Below are 12,500 nucleotides of genomic sequence, written 5' to 3' on the forward strand. Positions count from 1 at the left end.
ATTAACAGTGAAAATGTCATTACTGATGTATATAAAAATTTGTACATCCAAAAGGCAATTATATTCATGTATATGTATGTGTGTGTGTGTGTGTGTGTGTGCATGCATATATATTTGTATATATGTTCGTCGTGACATCATGCGATGGTTGTAAATGAGCGTAACCTTCATACAACCAATGTTGTTCTTTGCCAGTTTGCTGAGAATCATGGGAAAATATTACACTGCATGGAAACAAGTGAGGATTGGTGACATGAAGGGCATCCAGCGATAGAAAAACATGCCTCAAAAAAATTCCACCTGACTCGTGCCAGCATAGGGATGTGAATGTTAAATGACGATGATGATTATGGTGGTGATGAAATGACAATGACGCAACAATAACAACAACAACGATGATGATGATGATGATGAATTTCTTCCATACTGACAAGACCAAAATTTTAAATGAGTTCTATATATATGTGTTACTTATATCTACATTAGTTCCTTATTAACTGTATTCATGCCTATCATAGCTGCTCCATAATAATCTTCCTGCCTCAAACGAGTTTGTTGACGTTTTTAATAACAACATTTCTCCTTTAAATATAAATGATAGGGAAAAATAACTGTGCCCACCCTCATTAGGAGAGACATTCAGAGGTTTTTAATCTTCTTTTTCTCACCAAAAATGTCTAGATAATTTTGGTGGAGAAAATTTATAAAAAATGGTGTAAATTTATGGATCCCTGATGTTAATGATCAGAACAGCTGGGATTGGAGGAGAATAATGCTGGTGGTGGTGGTGGTGAGAGTACAGTAGTGGGAACAGTTGTGGGAATACGGTGTGGTGGTAGAAGTGGTAATGTTGGCAGGAATAAGGAATAAGAGGGTCGGTATCTCTTGCCTAAAAGGCTACACTTAGAATACATTGTGTAAACGTTCAGGGCCTGGATTTAGTTTGGAAGCAGGGTCACTTGCTCAATGAATTCAAGTCGCTTGATATAGATGTGTCAGCCATTAGTGAGACAAAGATTTCTGGAGCACCACACATCCTGACACCCATTTCCAATGCTTACAAAATTTTCTTATCGTGCAGTTCGTTGAGTTTGAGTGGTGGGGTAGCAGTGCCGTTCCGGAAATCCTTGAACCTTGATATACAAAGAATCTTCCTGGACCTGAATGGTAATTTGGTGATCCTGGACATGAATGGTAGGAAAAGTGGACCCTTCAGACTGATGGCCATCTATACTCAGACCAGAACAAATTGGCCTAATTTCTTCAGGCATCTAGAAAGTTTCCTTGGAACATCTTGCCCTTTAGTATAAATGGGTGAGTGGAATTGTCTTCTAGATGTATAGAATGACTGTGGGAGAGTTAGCCCATAGGAGAAAGAGGTGCAGAAGTCTCAGAAACTTGCACCAACTGTTTCCAACTTTTTGATAGGTACCAGCTAGATTTCCTTGATGTGACAGTATGGATATGGATCATCCACAGTGGGTCATCCAGATCATATCTAGATAAAGTATTTGTTGTGCCAGGGGAATGGGATGGCATAGGATGTCCACAGTTCAAACTGGTTGGCTACACAGACCACAAATTTGTGATGTACTCAGTTGATTTATATAGGACTCTAGACAGGGACTTGTTCATTGGAAGTTGAGTGCATTCCTACCAGCATGCAAAGGCTACAGGAACCAGATTTATGTACTAGTTAAGCAGTAATTCATGAAGCTAGTGATGGAGCAGCCTGAAGAGTGAGTAAAGCAGAATTAATATGTTTAGCAAAAAGCTAGCAACAGAGATAATTCAGAGGGAGAATGAGCTAGCAATCTAGAAGAGGCAATTGGTAAAGAAAGGCATCACAACCAACATGCGAATGGCAAGCATGCCTTTGACCATCTTTTCGAGGTGAAACATGAAAGTTGCATTGTCAGAGTTAAGGCCTGTGCACTTCTACATGAGAACCAAAGCTATCCAATGGGCCCAAGCAGAGGAGGTGTTACATGACGACAGAGTCACAATCAGGACTTTGATAGACTGGGACACACACATGCTACTCAGTTTCAATCAGGTGTGTATAATTTTCCAACAACACTTTATGCAACTGTTTGGGGAGGGTAATGGATCAGCAATGGTAGTGGATTTTTTTCATACCTGGACAACCTTCTGTGGCTTTCAGTAGTAAATGCAAAATTCTGTGAAAAGCTGATAACAGCTTCTGAAATATTGGAGGCAATGAGCAGTTCCACAGGGTACAAATCCTCCAGTTTGAATGGCCTGTGCTACAAATGCTATGAGTTTGTCTCAGATTTGTTTACTGATTTTTGGACAGATGTCTAGTGTTGTTAGTTGGGATGTAGTAATGCTGTTGACAAAGGGGGTATGCTAGGAAATTTTTGACCCATAACTCTGCTAAACACAGAGTTTAAGACTTTGGCCAAGATATTAGAGAAAAGGTTGGCACCTGTTGTTGGTAGCCTGGTCTGGGAAGTGCAATGTGGATGATCCCAAACAGGTCCATCCACAACAATCTCCACCTTATATGGTACATCACAGAGAAGGTTGGAACCAAAGCTGGCTCCAGTAGAGCCCTAATCAAACTTGGATCAGTTAAAAGCTTTCAATAAGGTTGACCATATTTACATGGAAACTGTCCTGAAATTGTGTAGGTCTGAACCTATTTTCAGAGGCTGGATTGCTGCAATACACAGTGATACCTTCTCAGTGGTCAAACTGAATGGCCACCTCTTGGAACCATTTTATATTGCTTGTTTGGTCAACCAGGGCTACTCCCTCTTGCCTCTCCTGTATATGTTGGCTCTCAAGCAACTGCTGTGGAAGCTGAATCAGTTGAGCGGAATCCCTTTCAAACCGTGAACTTAGAAGGCCATGTTGGTATACATGGATGACATCATAGTTATGATATAGGATGCAACCAAAGTGGAGATGGTCAGTATGATACTAAAGGGATATGAAATGGCAGCAGATCAATATGAACAAGTCAGCAAGCTTGCGGATGGGCATGTGGAGAGGAAAGACGATGCCATCATAAGATGCTGGACTGATCAAACTGCTTGGTGTCTGGTTTGGTCCCAACTTTCAGGTGGATAAGAACTGGGTTGAGGTGATGAACAGAGTGGCCAATCTTATCCAGAAATTGGTAGAGAGGAAGCTGTCTCTGAAAGGGTGGCCTACATTGCCTCCATTATTGTTTAGCGCTTGGCTATCATGCCCCAGATACTGCCTGATGAGACTTGAGTGTCTGTTATTCAGTTTCTTGTAGAAGTGATACATTTCACAGATTAGGTGATCCATCAGCTGCCGGAACCCACTGCATGGCAACTTAGGTAAACTATAGCTGCTGATGTGCAGACATGTCGATGTTGCACCACCTGCAAAGATTCATATACAGTGAGCATGCATGGGTGCTGTTTCTGAGGTGCACCTCTGTACAGCTCATCTTGATAGAGCCACAGTCTTGTGTGAAGCAAAGATCAAGACGAGGTGCCTGACGCACTGAGAATGTTATCAGGCATTGATTGGCCTCAACTAATCAAGCAAGAGGTTCCACTCTAGCAATCTGTAGGGGATTAGTAACAAAGTTCTAAAGGAGATTCTGGGTAACACCAAAAGCACACTGGTGAGTCTGTTTCAGAGGACTTTCCAATTGGAGACTACTATGGATAATTTCCAAAACTTCTTGGACAACCAGTGCTACCAAAGGATGCCATCACTTTGAGGCAAACTCTACAGACGTGGGAGTTCCATTGAATGTGCTTGTCCCAAATGTGTGCAGAACAATGAAACTGTTGTGTATGTACTCGTTCAATGCCTACACCAGGAAATTTTGAGTAGAAAGAACTACCAATTATATCTATTTCAATATCTCGTTAATATTTTAATTTATCAATTCCTGAAGGATGGAAAAGGATTTGAACTCTCAACATAAAGAGATGAACCAAAATACTGCAAGATGTTTCATCCTCTCCTCTGCTTATTTTGTCACACCCCTTTCTTTCACATCAGAACCATTGCTAAGAGAAAAGCAATGTCTGCATATTGGGATGATGTTAGTTATGCTATCAGTCATCTGAAAACCAGAGTTCGGTACCAGACAAAAGAAATATAAAATGGTAACAGGTGCATATATTTATTGCGGTTTGCAATTAAGATCTCAGGAGACCTTTGGTTTTGTTGAAACCTCCATAAAAAAAGTGGGACAAAGTAACAAGCTTGATGGTTGAGCTGAGATAAAATTATCCGTAGATAATATAAACTTGATAGCACTTTTATAGGAATTGGAAAGAAATATTTACCAACCTTCATCATCTTCCTTACAACTAGTTGCAACTGGTCTCAGTTTTGATAATGCTTGTGTTAAATGTTCAGGGGCTTTACTATGATCTTTGGAAAATTGTCTGCTCTGAGAAGAAATGAAAATAATATAAACAATAATGATTTTGTCCCTTGCCACGAGTGTCCCAAATTTGGAGATAAATTGCAAATTAAATTGATTCTGATCAACCCTTTTCACTGGAAAGTCAAGTGAAGTCGGGTGGAATTTGAACTGAGCACTTGAAGAATGGAAACTAAATAAGTTTAGTTTGATACTCCAATGCTTTTCAGTTAATTTGATTTATAATATTGTCATTGCAGTTTAGCCCAAGGTCACACTGACTGAGACAACAACCTATAATTAAAGGAATTCCAGCTTTCCAGCCATGCCTGTCTTTTTCTGCACCTACAAATTATTTTTCTACATCCATTAGTATGTCCTTTCTATTTTGATCTTTTCACGTGCATACATACACATAATATATATCTATATATTTATAATTATGATGATGACAATATATATATATATATATATATATATATATATATATATTGTCATCATCATAAATATATATATATATATATATACCATATACTGACAGTCAGGATTTAGCCAAACCATCCAGCGATGGAGTAGTCACTACTGATGAGCTTTAATTTTAAACGAAACTAGATTAGTATAGTGATCTCGCCATTATCTCCTCTGTCAATATATGGAAAGTGCTTCCTTGCAGCTTTAAGGGTTTTTAAACTTCTATTTCTAGCAATATAAGTGCTAACCAGCATCCTCAGTCACAATTAGTGACAACTGAATATTTCCTTTTTGGTTTTATATTGCATATCTGTAGGGTTTTTAACCATCACCATATATCACATTCATTATAAACAATTTGTGTGTGTGTGCCCACAAAGTGGGAGAACAGCCACTCATACAGTCTGGTTCTTATTGGTTACATACAGCTGCTAACAAGGACTCCAGAAGGAGCAAGGAGCTGAAGCATTCAAAAGGGAAAAGCAGTTCTGACATGTTGGCGTCACAGACAGACTCGCAGAGAACATAAACTTTGTATGTGATAGATGTACTGAAGCAGTACATACAGGAAATGAACTCTCTGAGTTGCCCAGATGGCTCACTAGAAGTAGCTGAAAGCCTTTGTTAGCTTGGAAATGTAATTAACAAGGGAGGTAGTTCCTCTGATAGAATTGTAACCAGAGTAAGAAAAGGGCTGGACAAATTTCAGGGCAGCTGCTACAACTGCTGGCAACAAAGGACTTTCTCTAAAAGTGAACGGCAGATTGTATGAGGCTTGTGTTAGAACTGCAATGCTCCATGGTAGTGAGACATGGGCCTTGAATGCAGAGGGCATGAGAAGACTGGAAAGTAATAAAGTGAGCTTGATTTGTTTGATGTGCAATGTCAATGTACATGAACAACATAGCATAAATATGCTGAAAGGAATCAAGTGCAGTGAGCAAGAAAGAAGACTACACTGGTGCAAACATGTGATGCATATGGATGAGGACAGTGTCTGCTAGAAATAAGAAACAAAATCACACCCTCTTGTCCAAAATCACAACCGATTGTCGTGAAAAAGGAAGGATGTGTTAAATACTGTAATCCTGGGTACAGAAAAAGGTGAAACAGTCATGGCTGGAAAATCTTTGATCCTAAATCTTCTCAATCAGAGCTGACCGGGGCTGACTAAAAACTACAACAACAACAACCATAAATAAACTTACATTTGCCTCTGAACTAAATTTATTCTGTTCCCTCGTAATGTGCACGCTATGTTTTTTACGTATTGGAGGAATTGGAGGTGGTTTTATGTTGTTACCTGTGAACATATTGAAAATGATAATTTTAATTATTACATAATTAATTTAAAATTCATAATTTCTTACATAGATGCAGGCATGGCTGTGTGGTTAAGAAGTTTGCTTCCCAAACAGGTGGTCTCAGGTTCAGTCTTACTGTGTAACACTTTGGATAAGTGTCTTCTGCTATAGCTTCAAGTTGTCTAAAGCAATTTGATTTTATCTATGTTTTTTAATCAAAATTTTTTAATTGACAATAAACCTATTTGTTAAATACTGTTAAATAAATAAATGCAAAAATATATGTTATTTTAAGCAAATATTTATGTATAAATTTCATAAGCGTTTATAAGATAAAGCCTGGTCTAAAGCATCTTAAGTGGATATAAAGAGGTAAAGTCACCTTCTTGAGTCCTACCAACTCATAAGGCCTGGTTTCCTGGTTTCCATAGGATAGATACTCCCCACCTGGATGGGGTGCCGGTCCATAGCAGGATTACTCATTTTTGCCAGCTGAGTGGATTGGAGTAACACGAAATGAAGTATTTTGCTCAAGAACACAATGCATTGCCCTGTCCAGGAATTGAAACCACAATCTTGCAATCATGAGTCCAGCACTCTAAGCCACGTGTCTCCACTTAAGTGGATACGATAGATGGAAACTGAAAGAAGCCCATCACATATGTGTATGTATTTGTGTATACCCATGTCTTGTCATGCAATACTTTTATGTGAAGGCACATGGCTCAGTGGTTAGAGCATCAAGCAGGGGGAAGGTGCATGGCTCAGTGGTTAAAGTGTCAGGCACACAATCATGAGGTAGTGAGTTTGATTCTCAGACTGAGCTGAGTGTTGTGTTCTTGAGCAAGACACTTTATTTCACGATGCTCCAGTTAACCCAGCTGTAGAAATGAGTTGCAATGTCACTGGTGCCAAGTTGTATTGGCCTTTGCCTTTCCCTCGGATAACTTCAGTGGCATGAAGTGGCTGGTATGCTTGGGCAACTGCTGGTCTTCCATAAACAACCTTGCCAAGACTTGTACCTCAGAGGGGAACTTTCTAGGTGCAATCCCATGATCATTCCTGACAAAAGGGGTCTTTACTCTTTTTAACTTTTTTTACTCTTGTCTTGACATTGTGGTTGGGACTCCGTCGGTTATGACGATGAGGGTTCCAGTTGATCTGATCAACGGAACAGCCTGCTCGTGAAATTAACGTGCAAGTGGCTGAGCACTCCACAGACATGTGTACCCTTAGCGTAGTTCTCGGGAGAGATTCAGCGTGACACAGTGTGACAAGGCTGACCCTTTGAAATACAGGCACAACAGAAACAGGAAGATAGAGTTAGAGAAAGTTGTGGTGGAAGAGTACAGCAGGGTTCGCCACAATCCTCTGCCGGAGCCTCGTGGAGCTTTAAGTGTTTTCGCTCATTAAACACTCACGGTGCCCGGTCTGGGAATCGAAACCGCGATCCTACGACCGCTAGTCCGCTGCCCTAACCACTGGGACATTGTGCCTCTACTGTCTTGACATTATGTGATGGTTAACATTATGAGATGTCACCTTTATACAAGTGATGTTGTTCTTTTCCAGTTTGCCCTGAGAAACATGAGGAAATATTGCATCACTCGGAGACAAGTGAGGATTGGTGACAGGAAGGGCACCCAGCTGTAGAAATTCATGCCTCAAAAAATTCCATCTGACCCATGCCAGCATGGAAGCAGGAACATTAAATGATGATGATGATGATGGCGGCAGTGATGATGACGCAACAATAACAACAACAATAATGATGATGATGAATCTCTTCCATAGTAACAAGGCCAAAATTTTAAATGGGTTCTATGTATATGTGTTACTTATATCTACTTTAGTTCCTTATTAACTGCATTCATGGCTGCTTCTTAACAATCTTCCTGCATCAAACAACAAATTTGTTGATATTTTTTAAAACACTATTTATCCTTTAGATATTGTTTGTTGGCACTCCGTCGCTTACGACGTCGAGGGTTCCAGTTGATCCGATCAACGGAACAGCCAGCTCGTGAAATTAACGTGTACCCTTAACGTAGTTCTCGGGGATATTCAGCGTGACACAGTGTGACAAGGCTGACCCTTTGAATTACAGGTACATCAGAAACAGGAGGTAAGAGTGAGAGAAAGTTGTGGTGAAAGAGTACAGCAGGGTTCACCACCATCCCCTGACGGAGCCACGTGGTGCTTTAGGTGTTTTCGCTCAATAAACACTCACAATGCCCGGTCTGGGAATCGAAACCACGATCCTATGACCGCAAGTCCGCTGCCCTAACCACTGGGCCATTGCACCTCCACTCCTTTAGATATAGACAATAGGAAAAAATAACTGTGCCTCCCCTCATTAAGAGAAACATCCAGATGTTTTTAATCCTCTATTCTCTCTCCAAAAATGTCTAAATAATTTTGATGGAGAAAATTATGAAAGAAATAAGTGTAAACTGATGTTGACGGCCTGAGCAGCTTGGGGAGAAGTAGGAGGATAATGGTGGTGGTGGTGGGTGGTAAGGTTAGGAGGCAGTGCTTTATGGCAGTGGTGGTCACAGTAATAGTGGAGGTAGGAGGTGGTGATGATGGTGTCTTTAATTCGCCAAGTGTGGAGGGTTACACAAATATCAAGCGACAAAAATCAAATGAGGTAAAAACGTATGGACAATATACAAATAAATGATGATATAGGGTTTCTGATGAAGAACTTCCACCAAGTGTCAATGAAGGAATCTCACGAGTTCAATATTATCCTGATCGTGGACAGCAAATTCTCTCTCTCTCTCTTTCTCTCAACTGTTCTCCTTGCTATTTTCACCATTCTCATCTACTTTGTAACGAATTTGCTTGGAGAGAGCACTACTACTACTACTACTACTACTACTACTGCTGCTGCTGCTGCTACAACTACTACTACTGCTGCTGCTGCTGTTACTACTACTACTGCTGCTGCTGTTGCTACAACTACGGCTTCTGCTGGTACTACTACCACTACTACTGCTACCATGACCACTACCACCACTACTGTATTGGATTGGTCGAATTTTTACAATGTCAAATAAAATATTTAAAATTACAGCCTACCAAGATCAACTTTACCTTTCATCCTTTCAGAGTAAATAAATAATGTACCAGTCACATACTGAGGGTGATCTAATTGACTGTTACTCTCCCTCCGACTTATTTCTGGCCTCTTGCCTTTACGAGAATCAATCATTGAAGTTGGTTTTGTTGGTGGTGTTGTCTTTGTCATCATCATCATCACCATCATCATTATGATCACCAACAATACACCCGTTTTTTTTTTCCTTTTTTGTTTTCTAAATGACTCATTCGCTGTTTGCTTCCTGTGCATATTCTATGTACCATTCATGCATTCATACTTTTGTAGTGCACCTGAGCACTGCATAAATAAGTTCATTATTATATCATTTACCATTTCCACTCCCACCCCACCTTTACTTCTTTTTCAAGAGGAAGTGGAAAAAAAAAAAATCCATGAGGATTTAATCAAAGAGTTAAGTCCTTGTGTTTAGTCTTTTCAATCCCATCTCCCATGTAACCTTTTTGATTTTTGGCATCAGTCGCCAAGCAGAAGTAAACTACCAACTCTTCCCTTGTCAGTGTCTTGCTGTCCCAAATGTATTGGATCAGTGATTGATCCATTGAAAACCTGTAATCAATAATGCTATTAGTTCACAAAACGCAAGATAAAGAATCAATAATTTTTTAACATAGAGTATAAAGGTTAGTCTTAGTAGGGAAGACATGTTATTTCAGAGCATCAGGAATCATTGCAAGACCAACAGAAGAATCGGAGATAGGAGCCAGTGGTTTTAGGTGTGATGAGGAGTCAAGGTTTGCCCATCAGAAAGTTGGTCATTTCTTTGGAATTTGGTTCAACAGTTTAAAATGTTTGTGTGTGTGTGTGTGTGTGTAAGTTGCTATAGTATCTCGCTCAGAAAAGTAACAACAGAAAAAATAATACCTAAAAAGCCATAAAAAAAAACAAACAAAATTTGTTAATTCAAAAGGATGTAACTTAATTTGTAACTAAGGTGACGAGGTATATAAAGATTAATTTTAAAGTATGTATAAAGATTGGTATATCCAGATTCAGATAAAGGTAATTATTTTACAACTCATCTCTTCCATTTCATTTCCTTCTTTTGACTTTATTATAGCACAAATAAAGTTAAAGCTTGGGGTATACATATATTGTATGTCCAAGCATACAAGTTGACATGGTATATAGTATAAACATTCAAATATTAGGAAATTTTTTTAAAAATGTTATAAAGAAAACTACATCTGATATCATACATATCTCTTGTTATATAAGTATTAATGGTCTCACATGATAGTACCATTGTTCATAAAAGATTAGAAGAACAATAAGTGACTGATGTAGGGACATACGTACGTGGGGGCAAGGCTGGAGATGTGGGCCGTTTCTCTGAAAACAAGTACAGAACTAATTGGAAAAATTTGATAAGAATTAATGAAATGATATATTTTACAACTCATAAGAAAATAAAAAGGCAAAATAATAAATGATCATCTTATGAAGTTCATTAGCTTACAGCTGTTTCTGCTATAAGATGCAGTGGACTCAGGGTTGAGTGTTGGAGTAACACCTTATAGCTTCATCAGAACCTCAAATATGAAGTGCAATTTATTTAGGAAAAGAATTACATTTATGCATATATATATATATAGGAAAAAGCATTGCCAATGAGAAAGCCAACACATATGTCAGGGATGAAAGTCAAGGACTCCTTCCATAAATAGAATAAGATTAATTTTAAAGTATGTATAAAGATTGGTGTATCCAGATTAAAGTATGTACAAAGGTAATTATTTTACAACTCATCTCTTCCATTTCATTTCCTTCTTTTGACTTTATTATAGCACAAATAAAGTTAAGACTTGGGGTATACATATACTGTATGTCCAAGCATACAAATTGACATGGTATATAGTGTAAACATTCAATTATTGTCCGTTTCTCTTCAAATCCTGCTACATTTCATATGGAAATTTTCGTCCTCCAAAAATCACTTTTGTATATAAGTCAACCTACCCCTTTACTATGAATTGTGGTCAAAAAAATTCAACTTGCATGCCAGAAAATATGGTGTTTGTTATAGTTTTGTCAAGTGGAAGGTATTTCTATGAAACTGGTAAGATTAATGCAAGAAGAACTGGAAAATTCCAGATGGATAATGTTTTGAGGAGGAAGGAATAAATAAATTTATTGGTGCTGGGTCAAGAGGCAAGGATACATTATAAATGACCAGCAGAGGAGAGACAAGGGCATTAAATGAACCTGGGTAGGAGTGGCAATAGACCAATGAGTTCCAACAAGCAGAAACCATTTATTAAGAAGGTCAGAATCTTGAGTATAACAAAAAAAAGCTGTATGCCACAAAAACTGCTGCTTGTCTTTGAATGAAAACAGTTTACTGATAATGGTCTTGTCAAATGAATTTGAACCATGTTGTGGATTGAGTATTCCTTTATTGCTACACTGGAAATCAAAAAAAGTACAAAATAATGAGCTAACCCAAGCAGTTGAATATTCAAAGGATATGTTTTTTCTAGAAGAAATTTTCCACTCATTTTTCTCAATTACTGTGTTGCGTACATGTTCGTACTTGACTTACTTTTCATTACGAAGAGCTCCTTGTTCCAATAAGATTGAGTACCACTGCAGTAGTAGTAGTAGAGTTAGAAGGAAGAGAAACAATAGCTTGTTTGTGGGTCATAGGATTGTGAGTTCAAAACTTACAACTACAACCAGTGGTTTGAGCCTCAGGATACAGATTCAAGTGGAGAGGTTAGAAGTAAACAGGTTGAGTCATCTAACTGAAATGAATAAAAACTAATCACTCCTACAATATGTAAATGTCAATATTTGTAAAACTATCTTACCCACACTTGGTATTGAAAAGTGGATGTAACAAACTTTTTTTACAAAAACACAGAAAAACGTCCTAAATGACTCCGCATCAACCCCTAATTGTTGATTGAACAGAGTTGTTGTTGTTGTTTAACCCCTGGCTAACCTTAATCCAGTTGACTTATGATCAAAGGTTTCCTAGAGGTGTCACTTCCATTTTTTTTTCCCTCAGATACAATATCAAAAAGGATCAAAGATCCTTCCTGAGCCAATAGGTTCATAAGGCTGGTTTCTCAGATTCTGCAATGTATATATATTCCACCACCCCACTAACTGGACAGGACAGTGATCCATTGCAGGGTTACTCATTTTTGCTAGCTAAGTGCACTGGAACAACATGAAATGGAGCATTTTGTGCAAGAACAGAACATAGTGCCTAGTC

At 38.6% G+C, this 12,500-nt stretch overlaps 1 protein-coding gene across 14 annotated transcripts in view; it reads right to left on the reverse strand.

Moving 5' to 3' along the window:
• Positions 1 to 12,500, reverse strand: part of LOC106881179 (uncharacterized) — a 73,724-nt gene that overhangs the window by 16,510 nt on the left and 44,714 nt on the right. For 4 of the 14 annotated variants that reach the window (XM_089339934.1, XM_089339935.1, XM_089339932.1 and 1 more), the window contains one exon: positions 10,580 to 10,612. The exons of 4 other annotated variants lie outside the window; for them this stretch is intronic. In XM_089339934.1, coding sequence (XP_089196060.1) covers positions 10,580 to 10,612 — 33 coding nt within the window. Of the gene's footprint in view, positions 1 to 4,305; positions 4,409 to 6,060; positions 6,156 to 10,579; positions 10,613 to 12,500 lie in introns of all 14 variants that reach the window. 6 more of the 14 variants (XM_089339928.1, XM_089339926.1, XM_089339927.1 and 3 more) reach the window with 2 other exon arrangements.

This window comes from Octopus bimaculoides, chromosome 22 (assembly GCF_046866305.1).
Source record: "Octopus bimaculoides isolate indiv1 chromosome 22, ASM4686630v1, whole genome shotgun sequence".
Lineage (NCBI taxonomy): Eukaryota > Metazoa > Mollusca > Cephalopoda > Octopoda > Octopodidae > Octopus > Octopus bimaculoides.